Source organism: Microcaecilia unicolor, chromosome 10 (genome assembly GCF_901765095.1).
Source record: "Microcaecilia unicolor chromosome 10, aMicUni1.1, whole genome shotgun sequence".
In the NCBI taxonomy this organism is placed as follows: domain Eukaryota; kingdom Metazoa; phylum Chordata; class Amphibia; order Gymnophiona; family Siphonopidae; genus Microcaecilia; species Microcaecilia unicolor.
Window position 1 is genome coordinate 167360732 of NC_044040.1, and position 15867 is coordinate 167376598.

General features: G+C 50.1%; 1 protein-coding gene across 1 annotated transcript in view; it reads right to left on the minus strand.

Annotated features, from left to right (window-relative positions):
• CUL3 (cullin 3) overlaps positions 1–15867 on the minus strand; it is a 230913-nt gene that overhangs the window by 177207 nt on the left and 37839 nt on the right. Inside the window, exon 2 of the mRNA XM_030215800.1 lies at positions 13281–13478. Within this exon, the coding sequence (XP_030071660.1) occupies positions 13281–13478 (198 nt within the window). The remainder of the gene's footprint in view (positions 1–13280; positions 13479–15867) is intronic.

Sequence of the window (15867 nt, forward strand, 5' to 3'; positions counted from 1 at the left end):
TGCCTCATGGCCAGCCAGCTCCACTGTCTCTTCAGTATTTGAAGCTTCCAAAGCAGTATGGCAAACCGCAATGGGAATAATATGAACTTTCCTCACAGCGAACGATGGCCCCCTTAACAAGGGCATAAACTCAAAAGGAGGGAATGAACACATCCTCCTGGAGGGAATAAACTCATCCTCCTTATTGTATAACTGGAGGGGATACACGCAACCTCCTGGAGGGAATAAACTCTTCCTCCTTATTGTATAACTGGAGGGGATACACGCAACCTCCTGGAGGGAATAAACTCATCCTCCAAAACAAACTGGAGGGAATGGACTCATCCTCCTATAAGTGAACATGAATCCTAAAGACTGTTTTCCAACTTTCTCCCAAGGAAGGAACTTCAGGAAACAAGAACAGAACCTGAAACAGATTCACAGCATACAGACAATCATACAGGGAGGGCTCATGGCTTCATCTGGTATGACTAAAGGAAAGAAAATTACCAAGGTAAAAACCTAATTTTCCCTTCCTTGTCATCAAGCAGATGAAGCCATTACGTATGGGATGTAACAAAGCAATCCCTATATAGGGTGGGAACAGGTCACACCACACGCTACGACTTGTGCTCCAAAACGCGCATCCCTCCTAGCAGCCACATCCATCCTGTAATGTCGGGCAAAAGAGAGCTTAGAAGCCCATGTTGCTGCACTGCATATCTCTTGACGAGAGTGCGCTCCAGTTTCAGCCCAAGAGGAAGAAATCGCTCTGGTAGAATGCGCCTTAAAGGCTACAGGTGGAGACCGGCCGGAAAGCAGATAAGCTGAAAAGATAGTTTCTTTGAGCCAGCGGGCAATAGTGGTTTTAGACGCTGGAGACCCTCTGCGAGGACCTGATAGCAAACAAACAGATGATCATAGATCCTGAAAGAGATAGTAACTCGCAGATACTGCAGCAGAGTCCTGCGCACATCCAACAGGTGCAACTGCACAAAAGATTCTGGAAACTCTTCCTTATCAAAGGAGGGAAAGAAAATAGGCTGGTTTAGGTGACACGCTGAAACCACCTTAGGCATGAAGGAAGGCACGGTCCGAACCGTGACTCCAGACTCTGAGAATTGCAGAAATGGGTCTCTACAGGACAGCGCCTGGAGCTCTGACACCCGTCTCGCCGAAGTAATGGCCACCAGAAAAACGGCCTTTAGTGTCAAACCTTTCTCCGATGCTTGCCGAAGCGGCTCAAAAGGAGAAGCCTGCAGGGCCTTCAAAACAAGCCCCAGGTTCCAAGCTGGACAGGGTGCTCGCACGGAAGGCCGGAGCCGAAGCACCCCACTAAGAAACCGTGCCACATCTGGATGAGCAGCTAAAGACACGCCTTCAACCTTACCATGAAGGGAGGCCAACGCTGCCACTTGCACCCGCAGGGAATTATAGGCCAAGCTTATTTGTACACCATCCTGCAAAAAGTCCAGAATCGGCGAGACAGGTGTGATCGCTTTTGAAGCACACCAAGACTCAAACTGGCACCAAATCCTGGCATAAGCCACGGAAGTGGAATGCTTGCGGGCCTGCAGGAGAGTGGAAATGACTGTGTTTGAATAGCCTTTGTCCCTCAATTGCGCCCTCTCAATCGCCATGCCATAAGACCAAAGCGGCAGGCGTCCTCCATGGCTACCGGGCCCTGTGACAACAGGTTCGGTACCAGAGGTAAAGGAAGGGGAGCCTCCACTAGCATCTGTCAGAGGTCCGCATTCCAAGGCCTCCTGGGCCAATCCTGGGCGATGAGGACCACTTCTCCTGGGTGCAGCCGAATCCGCAGGAGCACGCGCCCTATCAAGGGCCACAGAGGGAACACATATAGTAGGCCCGGAGGCCAGGGCTGAGTCAAGACATCCAACCCTGCCGAGCGAGGATCTCTCTGTCTGCTGAAGAAGCATGGGACTTTGGCATTTGAACTTGTCGCCATAAGATCCATCACGGGCTTGCCCCATTTGGCACTATCTGCAGGAATACTTCGTCTGCTAGTTCCCATTCTGCTGGATCGATCTGATGCCTGCTTAGATAATCGGCTTGCACGTTGCTCTGACCTGCAATGTGAGCTGCCAACAGAAACTGAAGATGCAGCTTGGCCCAGTGGCAAATCTGTTCGGCCTGCGCGGCCAGTGCTCTGCACTGAGTGCCGCCTTGTCGATTTATGTAGGCCACTGCTGTCGTGTTGTCCGACATCACTCTGACAGCCAATTCTTCCAGAGTCACTTGAAAGGCCAGAAGCGCCTGAAACACCGCTTTCAACTCCAGGCGGTTGATGGACCACTCCGACTCCTCGGGTGTCCATAGACCCTGGGCATGCTTCCCCTTGCAATGTGCGCCCCAGCCCTTCAGGCTGGCATCTGTCACTACTAGACACCAATCAGGGAGCACCAGCGGCATTCCTCTCCGCAGCATGCTGTCTGAGAGCCACCACTCCATGCTGAGTCGGGCCGCAGGGAGCCAAGAAAGTCTGCATTGATAATCCTGAGAAACTGAAGACCATCTTTGAAGTAGGGAATACTGTAGAGGTCTTAGGTGCGCTCTCGCCCAGGGCACCACTTCCAATGTGGCTGTCATCGATCCCAGCAGCTGGACAATGTCCCAAGCTCGCGGGCGGGGCATCCTCAGGAGCAGACGGACCTGATTCTGAAGCTTGCACCGCCTTAGCTCGGGTAGGTATACATAGCCCAAGTCTGTCTCGAACCTGGCCCCCAAATATTCTAGAGATTGCGAGAGGGGTCAGGTGACTTTTGGCCATATTGACGACCCAGCCTAGAGATTGAAGTACTGAGACCACTCTGGCTGTAGCTTGATAGCTCTCTGTTACAGAGTCTGCTCTGATGAGCCAGTCGTCTAGGTACGGGTGAACCCTGATACCTTCTCGCCTGAGCAAAGCAGCTACTACCACCATTACCTTGGAAAAGGTTCGGGGAGCTGTGGCGAGGCCAAAAGGCAAGGCCCGGAACTGGAAATGTTTTCCCAACACCGCAAACCTCAGAAACTTCTGGTGCGGGGGCCAAATTGATATGTGCAAGTAAGCTTCTTTCAGGTCTAGAGACGTGAGAAACTCTCCTAGCTGTACCGCAGCAATGACGGAGTGCAGGGTTTCCATGTGGAAATGCCGCACTCTCAGGGACTTGTTTAATTCTTTTGTCCAGAATAGGGCGAAAAGACCCACCTTTTCGCGGCACCACAAAGTAGATGGAGTATCGGCCGTAGCCGTGTTCGGCGGGAGGTACCGGGGACACGGCCCCTAACTGAATCAGACCTTGCAAAGTCTCCTCTACTGCCGCCCGTTTGGCGGCAGAACCGCATCAGGACTCCACAAACACGTCTCTTACTGGGGCGTTGAATTCTATTCTGTAGCCATCTCTGATCAGGTCCAGGACCTACTGATCTGAGAAAATATTGGCCCACTCCTCGGCAAAGAGGGAAAGACGTCCTCCGATGACAGGAAGCGAGGAGGGGGCCAGCGCACCATCATTGAGAGGGTCGCCCCTGAACTCCAGGCCTAGAGCCGGTGGCTGCGGAACGCTTGTCCGAGCGAAAGGAGTTCCTCTGCTGAAAAACGGGCACGAGAAGTGAACCCAGCAGAACGCCCCGGGCGGTACCTTCTAGCTTCATGGAAGCGAGGTCAATAAGAGGAGTGGACCGCCTGGCCCTTGGAGGAAGGCCTCGGCCTATCTTCGGGCAAGCGCTGGGGTTTAGGATCTCCCAGGCCTTTAACAATTTATTTTTCCAACTCCTCACCAAATAGAAGAAGGCCTTGAAAGGGCAACTTCACCAACCTTTGCTTAGAGGCCATGTCCGCTGCCCAATGTCGTAGCCAAATAAGACAGCAAGCCGCCACTGCTACTGCCATTTGTTTAGCCGAAGCTCTGACAATATCATAAAGGGCATCAGCCAAAAAGGATAAGGCCGACTCCAGCCGCGGAGCCACATCCGAGAAGGGCTCCGCTCCATCTCCAGGCTGTTCCACTGCCTGTTGCAACCACGCCAGGCAGGCTCTAGCAGCATAACAACTGCATGCAGACGCCCGAACAGTAAGACCTGCAATTTCAAAGGACCGTTTAAGTGCTGCTTCTTGCCTACGGTCTTGTATATCCTTCAGGGCAACTCCTCCTTCCACAGGGAGGGTAGTTCTCTTTGTCACCCTAGGGCATCTACTTTAGGCATTGCAAAGCAAGCCAAATGCTCCTCACGCAGAGGGTATAATTGCCCCATAGCCCTGGAAACTTTCAAAGGTCCCTCGGGGTCAGCCCACTGAGCGGAAATAAGCTCTTGGATGGAGTCATGCAAAGGAAAGGCTCGAGCAGGCTTTTTGGTACTAGCCATCCTAGGATTCACAGAGGAGGCCGTGCCGCTGTCAGGCTCTTCAATAGAAAGGACCTGTAGGGCATCTGAAATAAGCGCTGGCAGCTCATCACGGTGGAAAATCCTCACCGCGGAGGAATCATCCAGATCCTGTGGTAATTCTGCACCTGACTCTGGCTCCTCAGACCACGAAGGCCTGCCAGAACTCTCCGAATCCTCACAGCCCGACCACGGGGGGGGGGGGGGGGGGGGGGGGGGGGTAGGAGGTGCACCACAATCTGAAGGGGAATTAGCCCTTCTACGCTTTTCTTTATGCCAATTATCAGGGAAAATAGCCTCAACGGGCAGTCCCAGGCCAGAATCCACCGGGGGGGGGGGGGGGGGGGGGGGGGACGACGACAAAAGAAGGGGCCTCAGACGACCCTTGAGGGAGAGCTCTTTTTATGCAATAACAACACAAAATCAAGGGAGAAAAAACCTCGCCCTGGGCACCCAGATCCCATCCGGGGCTAGCCGCTCCCTGAATAGCCTCAATTCGAGGTCCCCCCCCCCCCCCCCCCCCCGGGCTCAGGGCTCTCCGTCTCTACGGAGGCCGCGCCATGCGGAGAATTCAAAATGGCGTCCGCTGCCAGCTCTGAGTGGGAAGAATCATCGCTCGCCATGCTCGGGCCGGCTCTTACACCTGTACAGCACAATTTACAGAGCCCCGCTGCTGATTTGCGCTTGCCAAACCGGGAACAGCGCTTTACATTCTCTGCAGCCATCGCCGAAAACGGCGGGAAAATTCAAAATGGCGGTTTCGCGCCAAAAACGCCCCGATCGCAGGCCCACCCCGGAGGAGTTAGAAAACACTCTTACCTCACCGGACCGAGTATCACAGCTCCGGTCCCATAGAAGAATCAAAGGAAAACTTCTGTTCCATTTTTTTTTTTTAAACGTAGTGAGGAAAGCAGAGGTAATAAGAACTCCGGAGGCTCAGATGAGTGGGAAAGGCAGGGAAAGGCGAACCAATGTGCCTGCATCCACTGAGTGGGAAAGGATAGGGAAAAGCAAGCTAATATGTCCACATCCACGGGGGCATGGGTAAGGCAGGGAAAGGGCTAACCTATGTGCCTTCAAAGTGAAGCTGCTATAGCCTCCAACACCCCGGTTAACAACTGGCAAGCCAGGAGCCACCCCCCAGGCAGATTTTTGATGGAGCTCGAAGAAGCTGCAGGCACCCTGCCTGGGGAGATAGAGAATACTGAAGAGGCAATGGAGCTGGCTGGTCATGAGGCACTGTGAAAAGTTGAGTGCTATCTCCCCCTGCTGGTTGATGGACACAACCCATACGTAATGGCTTCATCTGCTTGATGACAAAGAATCTAGGACAGGGGGAGCCTATGATGGAGCTGGCGCCAAACCTGGATGCCTGGAGACTGGTGCACCAGCACCTCCACAAAGGAGGGGGAGCGTTCCTCCAAGTGCTTCTCAGGTATCAGAAATGCCAATGCCCTGGCACTGTGCATAGAAGAGGAGCAATGCTTGTGCTTCTCCCAACACCGAGCACTGCAGTCCTTTCTCCTCCTTCTGCTATAAATGCACAAAAAACTTTTCCAATCTCCCCTGTTCCTCGCTTCTCTCTAGAGTATACATATTTAGGTTCTCATGTCTCATTCCATGTGTCTTCTGGTACACAACCTGCACTGTTTTTGCTGCTTTCCTTTCAACTGTTTCTAGCTTCTATGCTCTTCCTGGGACAGGCTTCCAAAACTAAGGTAAAATTATGTATAATCATACCTGATAATTTTCTTTCCATTAATCATAGCTGATCAATCCATAGACTGGTGGGTTGTGTCCATCTACCAGCAGGTGGAGATAGAGAGCAAACTTTTGCCTCCCTATATGTGGTCATGTGCTGCCGGAAACTCCTCAGTATGTCGATATCAAAGCTCCATCCGCAGGACTCAGCACTTAGAGAATTACACCCACGAAGGGACACTCTGCCCAGCTCACCACCGCCGAAACGGGGGAGGGGAATTAACCCAGCTCATCCCCACACAAGTGGGGGAGGGGAATCCGTCCAGCTCATCCCCGCGGAGCGGGGGAGGGACACCACACCCGCCGATGCGGGGGGATCTGGCTTATCCTGCAACCGCAACCGCGGGAGGAGCTGACTGACCCTAACACCGCCGAAGCGGGAGGGGTACAAAGCTGCCCTACAGCCGCACGAAGCGGGAGGGAGTGCCGGCAGAATTTTAAGTCTCAATCCAGCCCCGTAAAACGGAGGGGAGAGGAATGCAGCAGCTCACTGTAACACAAACTCGTCTTAACTCTTGAAGAATCCAAGTGAAAAAACTTGAACACGAAGTCTTTCTGAAGTAACTGAAGACTAAACTTGAACCTGAAATGCAACCAGAATAAAAACAGTACAGATATCTGGGAGGGGCTATGGATTGATCAGCTATGATTAATGGAAAGAAAATTATCAGGTATGATTATACATAATTTTACCTTCCATATCATCAAGCTGATCAATCCATAGACTGGTGGGATGTACCGAAGCAGTACTCACCCAGGGCGGGACATTGAAATCCCTGACCTCAACACTGAAGCTCCAAACCGGGCCTCCGCCCGTGCAGCCACAGTCAAACGGTAATGCTTGGAGAATGTATGAGCCGAAGCCCAAGTTGCCGCCTTGCATATCTCTTCCAAGGAGACGGATCCGGCCTCTGCCATCGAGGCCGCCTGAGCTCTCGTGGAGTGAGCCTTCAGCTGGATAGGCGGCACCTTCCCCGCGGCCACATAAGCCGCTGCAATGACTTCCTTGACCCATCTTGCCACTGTAGGCTTAGCAGCCTGCAGACCCTTACGAGGACCTGCAAACAGGACAAACAGATGATCCGATTTCCGGAAATCATTGGTCACTTCCAAGTATCTGATGATGACTCGTCTCACATCCAGATATTTAAGAGCAGAGTACTCCTCTGGGTAGTCCTCCCTACGAAAGGAAGGGAGACAGAGCTGCTGATTCACATGGAAGCGAGAAACAATCTTGGGCAGGAAGGAAGGCACTGTGCGAATAGTCACTCCTGCCTCAGTGAACTGCAGAAAAGGCTCTCGACATGAGAGCGCCTGGAGCTCGGAAACTCTTCTGGCTGAAGTGATAGCCACCAAAAAGACTGCTTTCAACGTCAGGTCTTTCAGAGATGCCCTCGACAAGGGTTCAAAAGGCGGCTTCTGCAATGCTCTTAGTACCAGGTTAAGATTCCATGCAGGCACCACTGAGTGCAGAGGAGGGCGCAGGTGATTAACTCCCTTGAGAAAGCGCACCACATCTGGCTGCGAAGCCAGGGAAGCACCCTACAGGCGGCCCCTGAAGCAAGCCAGAGCCGCTACCTGGACTTTAAGGGAACTGAGCGACAGGCCTTTCTCCAGACCTTCTTGCAGGAACGCCAACACTGAAGAAATTGGAGCAGTGAAGGGAGAAAGTGAGCCTGCTTCACACCACGCTGCAAAGATACGCCAAACCCTGGCGTAAGCAGTAGAAGTAGAGCGCTTCCTCGCTCTCAGCATAGTGGCGATGACCTTGTCCGAGAAGCCCTTCTTCCTCAGACGCTGCCGCTCAATAGCCAGGCCGTAAGACCAAAGGGGGAGGGATCCTCCATCACCACGGGACCCTGATGTAACAGGCCCTGCTCCACTGGCAGCCGCAGAGGATCGTCGACTGAGAGCCTGATCAAGTCCGCATACCAGGGACGCCTGGGCCAATCCGGACCCACCAGGATTACCCTGCCGGGATGCTTTGCCACCCGGTCTAGCACCCTGCCCAACATGGGCCAGGGCGGGAACACCTAGAGAAGCTCTTGTGTCGGCCACTGTTGGAGAACAGCATCTACTCCCAGGGATCGAGGGTCCCGTCCTCTGCTGAAAAAGCGCGGCACTTGGCAATTGGCCGATGACGCCATCAGATCTAGGCTCGGCTGGCCCCAGCGCTTCGTGATGTCCAAGAACGCCTGAGCAGATAGCTGCCACTCTCCGGGCTCCAAGGTATGGCAACTGAGAAAGTCCGCCTTGACATTCATGACTCCGGCAATGTGGGCCGCTGAAAGCTGCTCCAGGTTCGCTTCCGCCCACTGGCAAAGATTCATAGCCTCCTTGGCTAGAGGGGCGCTCTTGGTACCTCCCTGGCGGTTGACATAGGCCACAGCCGTGGCATTGTCCGACAGGACCCGTACAGGCTTCAACATCAGTACCGGGATGAACTCCAAAAGCGCCAACCGAATGGCTCTGAGTTCCAGAAGGTTGATAGACCACTTTGCCTCTGCAGGAGACCAGAGCCCCTGCGCTGTCCTTCCCAAGCAGTGGGCTCCCCAGCCCGACAACGAGGCGTCCATCGTGACGACAATCCACTCTGGGGTCACCAGAGGCATTCCCGCAGACAACTTGTCTGTCTGCATCCACCAGCTCAGCGCCTTGCGCACTGCTGGGTCCAAGGGAAGGCGCACAGCATAATCCTCCGACATCGGAGTCCAGCGCTGCAGCAAAGAGTGTTGAAGTGGTCTCATATGAGCCCTGGCCCACGGCACAACTTCCATCGTGGCCGTCATAGAGCCCAACAGCTGCACATAGTCCCAAGCCCGAAGGGGAGAGGCTACTAGGAACTGGTCCACCTGAGCCTGAAGTTTGACAATCCGATTGTCTGGCAGGAACACTCTGCCCACTTGGGTGTCGAATCGAACTCCCAGGAGTCGGGCGCAGCTGGCTCTTCTCCCAGTTGATGATCCATCCCAGGGAGCTCAAAAGAGCAACTACCCGGTCCACAGCTTTGCCGCACTCTGCATAAGAGGAGGCTCGGATCAACCAGTCGTCCAGATAAGGATGGACTTGTACCCCTTCCTTTCGTAGGAAGGCCGCGATGACCACCATTACTTTGGAAAAGGTCCGCGGAGCAGTAGCCAACCCGAAAGGGAGGGCTCTGAACTGGAAGTGTCGTCCCAGGACTGCAAAACGCAGAAAGCGTTGATGAGGAGGCCAGATGGGAATATGCAGGTACGCTTCCTTGATGTCCAAGGATGCCAGGAACTCTCCTGCCTTCACTGCCGCTATAACAGAGCGAAGAGTCTCCATGCGAAAGTGCCGCACTTTCAAGGCCCGATTGACCCCTTTGAGGTCGAGGATAGGCCGGACAGAACCTCCTTTCTTTGGTACCACAAAGTAAATGGAGTAACGTCCCTTGCCAAGCTGACTTTCTGGCACCGGAACGACCGCGCCCAGGCGGATCAGATTGTCCAAGGTCTGCTGCACTGCCACAGCTTTGACCGGAGACTTGCAGGGAGAGAGTACAAACCCGTCTTTTAAGGGTCGGCAGAACTCTAGTTTGTAGCCGTCCCTGATGACTTCCAGCACCCACGCGTCTGAAGTTATTGTGGTCCACTCGCCCAGAAACGAGGACAGCCGTCCTCCAATCTGCACTGGGGCGTGGACCAAGACCCCGTCATTGGGTACGAGACCCTGGGGGAGGACCGGAGGGAGCACCTCCGGGACGGCGGTCTCTGCGAAAGGAATGCTGCTTGGGGGAGAAATTCCTCTTGAAGGAAGAGGGGGCAGAGGAACCCGACTTGCCCGGGCGGTACCGACGGGCTTCCTGCAACCGTTCTCTGGAGGTACCGGGACGAGCACTAGCCCGAGCCCTGACCTCTGGTAATTTCTTGCCCTTAGACGTGCCGAGATCGGTCACGATTTTGTCCAGCTCGACCCCAAAGAGCAGCTTGCCTTTAAAAGGCAACCTAGCCAGGCGGGATTTAGAGGCGTGGTCAGCAGACCAATGTTTCAGCCAAAGCCACCGCCGCGCAGAGATTGTCTGAGCCATGCCTTTCGCTGAGGCCCTCAAGACATCATACAGCAAGTCTGCCAAATAGGCCAAGCCCGATTCCAGGGCCGGCCAATCAGCCCTCAAGGAATGATCCGAGGGGGAAGCCCGCTGCACCATAGTCAGGCACGCCCTGGCCACATAGGAGCAGCAAACTGAGGCCTGCAAACTTAAAGCAGCCGCCTCAAAGGACGACCTTAAGGCCGCCTCCAATCTTCTGTCTTGGGCGTCCTTTAGGGCCATGCCACCTTCCACCGGCAACGCCGTTTTCCTAGTCACCGCAGTGATTAAAGAATCCACGGTAGGCCACAGATAGGCCTCACGTTCACTCACAGCCAAAGGATAGAGGCGGGACATAGCCCTAGCCACTTTAAGGCTCGCTTCTGGGACATCCCATTGAGCCGAAATTAAGGTGTGCATGGCATCATGCACGTGGAAGGTTCTAGGCGGGCGCTTCGTCCCCAGCATAATGGCAGAGCCAACAGGGGCTGAGGGAGAGACGTCCTCTGGAGAGGAAATCTTCAAAGTGTCCATGGCCTGTAACAACAGGTTGGGCAAATCCTCTGGGCTAAAAAGCCGCGCTGCAGAGGGGTCATCCGCTCCATCCGAGCGGGGATCCGTCTCCTCCAAGGAATCCGCAAAGGACCGTTGGGAGACCTCAGACACGCTGCCCTCATCTACATCGGAGGAGACAAATTCCTCCAAGGCCTGGGAATCAACCCGAGGGCGTTTACCTCTGGGAACCTCAACCTCTTTACCAGACGAGGGAGCAGGGGCAGCGTTGTGCATGAGGAAGGCCTGATGCAGCAGCAAAACAAACTCGGGGGAGAAACCCCCCAGACTGTGCACTTCCGCAGCCTGGGCAACAGCCCTAGACGCACCCTCAACCGGCGCTCGCAATAGCGGGGGAGAGACATGCTGCGCATCCAAAATGGCGTCCGGCGCGAAACTCCGCGAAGGAGCCGCGCGGGAAGAACGGCTCTTAACTTTAGCCGCTTCTGTGCCGTCGCCCAAATTAAGGGCGTTCATGGCATTAATGTCTCCAACCTCAAGGGCGGCCCAAGAAGAAGCCGTCCGAGCCGCGTGGCCGGCCAAGATGGCGGAGGCGAGGAGCGGGGGATGGGCGTTTATGGCGGGAAAAAACCGCCACGCCGGAGGAAGGACCGGGACATTCATCGGTCACGAAACTGTCACCCAACAAGGGCGAATCAGGCTTTAAGACCCCCGCATCCCCTCTAGAAGCGCTCAAGCGACCCGGGGAGCGACCCTTTGCGCCCTCGCCCTCCGACGCCATATGCCACGAGGAGAAGAATCGGGGAACCCCCTGCCCGCTATAAAAAGGTAAAAATTACCTGCTGTCCGCTCCGAGTTGTAACGACCTGGTGTCCCAGTGAGTAGCTGCAACAGACGCTTAAATAAACGTCGAAATAATCGCCTTTAAGGACATTCAAAAATTTTTTTTTTTTTTTTTTTAACGGAGCCAGCGGGAGGGGGGAGAAAAGGAGGGACCTGGCACCACCAGGTTTGCACTTGCTCAAAAGAGCCCTCAACCCCAGGCACTCAACAAAACCTAAAAATTAGGCTTGGAGGCCTAGCCAGAGCTGCTGCTGTGTGTGACCACCACCTGCTAAGATAGAGAACATACTGAGGAGTTTCCGGCAGCACATGACCACATATAGGGAGGCAAAAGTTTGCTCTCTATCTCCACCTGCTGGTAGATGGACACAACCCACCAGTCTATGGATTGATCAGCTTGATGATATGGAAGCATTGTGTTCCAAGAAAAGCCTCGTCACTGACTTGAACAAGGGCATTATTGACTTCTTTATTCTGCTGATTGTGCCTCTCTCTACACAGTCTAGCATCATTCTGGTTTTGGATATTACCTTGTCCATATTATTTCACCACTTTGACATCTTCAGACTAATCACTAAGGTCACTCTTCTGGTCTGTGCACATCAGTCATCCTTCTTCCTTTCACACACAGCTCCTTTGGATTTCTACATACCAAACGTTATGTTATAGGGAATTTGTCACTCTATATTTTCTCAAAAAAATAAGCCTCCAAGTCCACTTTGTTACAATGGGAGATATTGGCTAAGTCGTGAGTTATAAATTTCAGTAAAATGAACAAGCAATGCCTGAATCAGCTAGAATTTGTATGTATGTATGTATGGATATAGCCTGACTTTTATTCTAAGTCTTTAGGTCATGGAGGCAATGAATCAGTGCATAGCTGAATTAATGCAAGTGGCCCACTTTTGCTCTGAAGGGCTCAAATAATTCCAGACATTTGTAAATCCCCTCTCATGATCTCTACTTCTTCAGGAGTGTCATATTCTGTTACAAATCTGTGTGTTATCGACAAAAAGGCAAAGCGTTTCCGTTTAATCTGTCAGCAATAATCACTCAAAAAGACATTAAACAGAATCAGACCTAGGACTGATCCCCAGGACATGCCTACTACTCACCTTTCTTTTTTCTGAATGAATTCTATTTACCACTACACCCTCTGCCACCTGTCAGTCAACCTCATAGTCATTTTTGAAGAATGAATTATTTCTGGAATTTAAGACCCTTAATTGCTGGCAATGGATTTTCAAAAGCTAAATGTTTGTCCATGTTTACCTGCAATTAGCATGCGCTTAAAACTAGGGCTGTATTCAATATTCATATTCGATTCGGTCTCGAATAGTGCCCAAAATACATCATTCATTATTTGGCCGAATAGTGATTTAAATTTGAATATGAATAATCTGGGGCTCTACTGTGCTAAATCCTACTGAAATAAACACTTGATCTCTGATTTCACATTGCATCTTTTATTATGTTAAAGCTCAATCCCCATTATTCGTATTCAGCTGAATAATATTTTTCATTATTCATATTCAGCCAAATAGTAAAATATGCTATTAAGTACAGCACTACTTAACACGTATTATAATTAAATACAGTATTCAAAAGAAGTATATCTTGTTTTACAATTATTATTACTTATTATGAGTTAGCTTGTGGATTTCACTCTTCCTCCACAAATGCTCACTACTTATTTAATCCTTTAAGTCTGAGAAACTCAATTTTGCCATAAAGAGTATAAAGATACCTTGTTTATAAGATGTTCAGTAACAACTTCCCTTAATCCAGTGTACAGTTTTTCTCCATGTTTATGTAACACCATAGTATAAGCATTTCTATAAAGTTCTTCAAAGCTGAGTCCACTGTTATTCTTGCGTTGGATCTCCTGGATTGCATTCTTCAGAAGATCCCAAATGCTGTTCACATATTTCTCATCCATAGTCATCTACAAGGCAGAAAAGGGTTCAGTACAAAAGAAAGCTAGAAAATTTGATTAAAAACAGCTTACCAGAAAAGAAAATCAGTAGTAATACTGTATGCAAAACTTTAAAGTAACAATAATTGTGTATTATATTACTTTGAAATCACCCAAAGCATCACAAAAAAGGTCCAGCAAATTAGTAATGACCACAAGTCAATTCCAACATTTCTGTTGTATATGGATGCTTTCATTAAACAAGTACGGAAAGCATGTGGAAAATAGCTCAAGGAATTCTTTCCAACCCATCTGCGTGTGCGCAAGTGTGCTTTGGGGGCAGGGTTGGTGGGTAATAATACAATTTCTATAAGTCAAGAAACTGGACAATCACCAGGAAATACAAAACTAATTAGCCTACAACAAACCTAAAACATTGTTCTGTAGTTAAAACACATAGGTCAAGCAAATCTTACAAAGCTATTGTCCTCCAGAATTCAACACACATTTCCTAAATAAAAACTTTAGTTGTTTTCTAAAAGAAGTAGACATCAATAAGGTAAGCACCTCTTTATAGCCCAGTGGTTAGTGCAGTGGACTTTGATCCTGGGGAACTGAGGCTAATTCCCACTGCAGCTCCTTGGGACTCTGGGCAAGTCACTTAATCCTCTATTGCCCCTGGTACAAAATAAGTACCTGAATATATGTAAATCGCTTTGAATGTAGTTGCAAAAACCTTAGAAAAGCGGTATATCAAGTCCCAATTCCCCCCTTTATCTAACCTGGCAGCTTGAAATAACAATAAGGTGTCTAATATTTTTTTTTTGCCAAAAACTTTTATTGATATAGATCCATAGTACAATAAACATCATTTGCCATCAAATTCAAATAAAGAACATGAAACCAAGGACACTAAGAAACCCCATTACCCTCCCCATCCTCTCTCCCCCCCCCAACCCTCTAGAATCAAGGTAGTAAGGATGACTTGAGATTTCCACTGTTCATATTTCTGCCAAAGCTTATTAAATGACACCAGTCTCATAGCAGTTAATTTGAACAGTTAAAAAAGAAAATCCACTTTGTGAACAGTAAGATGCATAGATGGTAATGTCTGTTGCTTCCAAGAACAGGCCAAAAGCAATGTTGCTGCTATAAAGAAGTGGATTTCCAACTTATGTTGGATCACAGTTATCTCCGGAGGCTTGAAGTGTAATTTGCAATATTCTGCCTTGCGTGGGTGCTTCTGTTGTAATACTTGTTGTACCAAGTTCAACACTAAAGTCCAATATGATTTATCCACTGGATAATTCCACCATATATGCATGAAGGTCCCCCTATCACCACATTTCACCAACACTCGGCAGACACTTGCAGCTACATTTTATTTAAACGCTCTGGGGTATAGAGTACCACCAGTAGAATATTTTAAAGCCATTTTCTGAAAGACATTGAGCCACTGAAGACTTCAATAAATACCTGAATCCCTTCTCACAAGTATTTGAGGCAAAGGTAGTTTGTAGGGAATCCTCCCATTGATATGTATAGCGAAGTTGGGGGTTGGTATATAATAATATAGCTAATAGTTTAAGAGTTTTTCAAAGAAGCTCCAAGGGATTGAAAGAGGGAGAGCTAAAAATAAGTACAACAGTTTTGGATAACAATATCTTTATCAATTGAATACAACCCACCCATGATATGGTTAAACCCTCCCATCTGCACAATTCAGCAAACAACTCTTGAAGCTTCATGGGAAAGTTAGCAGCATACAGCCCATCCACAGTGGATGTAACATGAACCCCTAAATATTTAATGGATCTCGGCGCCCCGGTAAATGGAAGGACTGCTTTAACTGGACTAGCCTTTGAGGTGAAACTGTAAGATTTAGAATTTCTGACTTTTGTCATGTTTACCTTAAGGCCTGATATATCCATTTTGTGTAAAGAATTCCATAACTCATTATAGAGATGTCTCCGGTGACGTTAGTGTCAGGAGCATATCATCCACAAAAAGCATAATTTTATGTTCCCGGTGCCCCTTAATGAGCCCCCTATTCTCCTTGCCTGTCTAATCAATTGAGCTAATGGTTCTATATAAATGGCAAAGAGCAGTGGAGAAAGTGTGCATCCCTGACGGGTACCCCTACAAAGCTCTAAAGGTAGAATATATGATCCATTAATTCTTAGGGTTGCAAGCGGCTTCCTATAAAGCCAATGTGCCCATAATAACCAATTCTCATCCATTCCAGCACTGCGAACATGAAAGGCCTGCACACTCTGTTAAATGTTTTTTCAGCATCGACCAATAGCAATATCTTATCATCTTGGGCCTGTTGAAGCAGATGCATTAAGGATTATATATTGCTGTATGTTTGACGTCCCACAATGAACCCGGCTTGATCCTCATGTATTAACTGAGACAG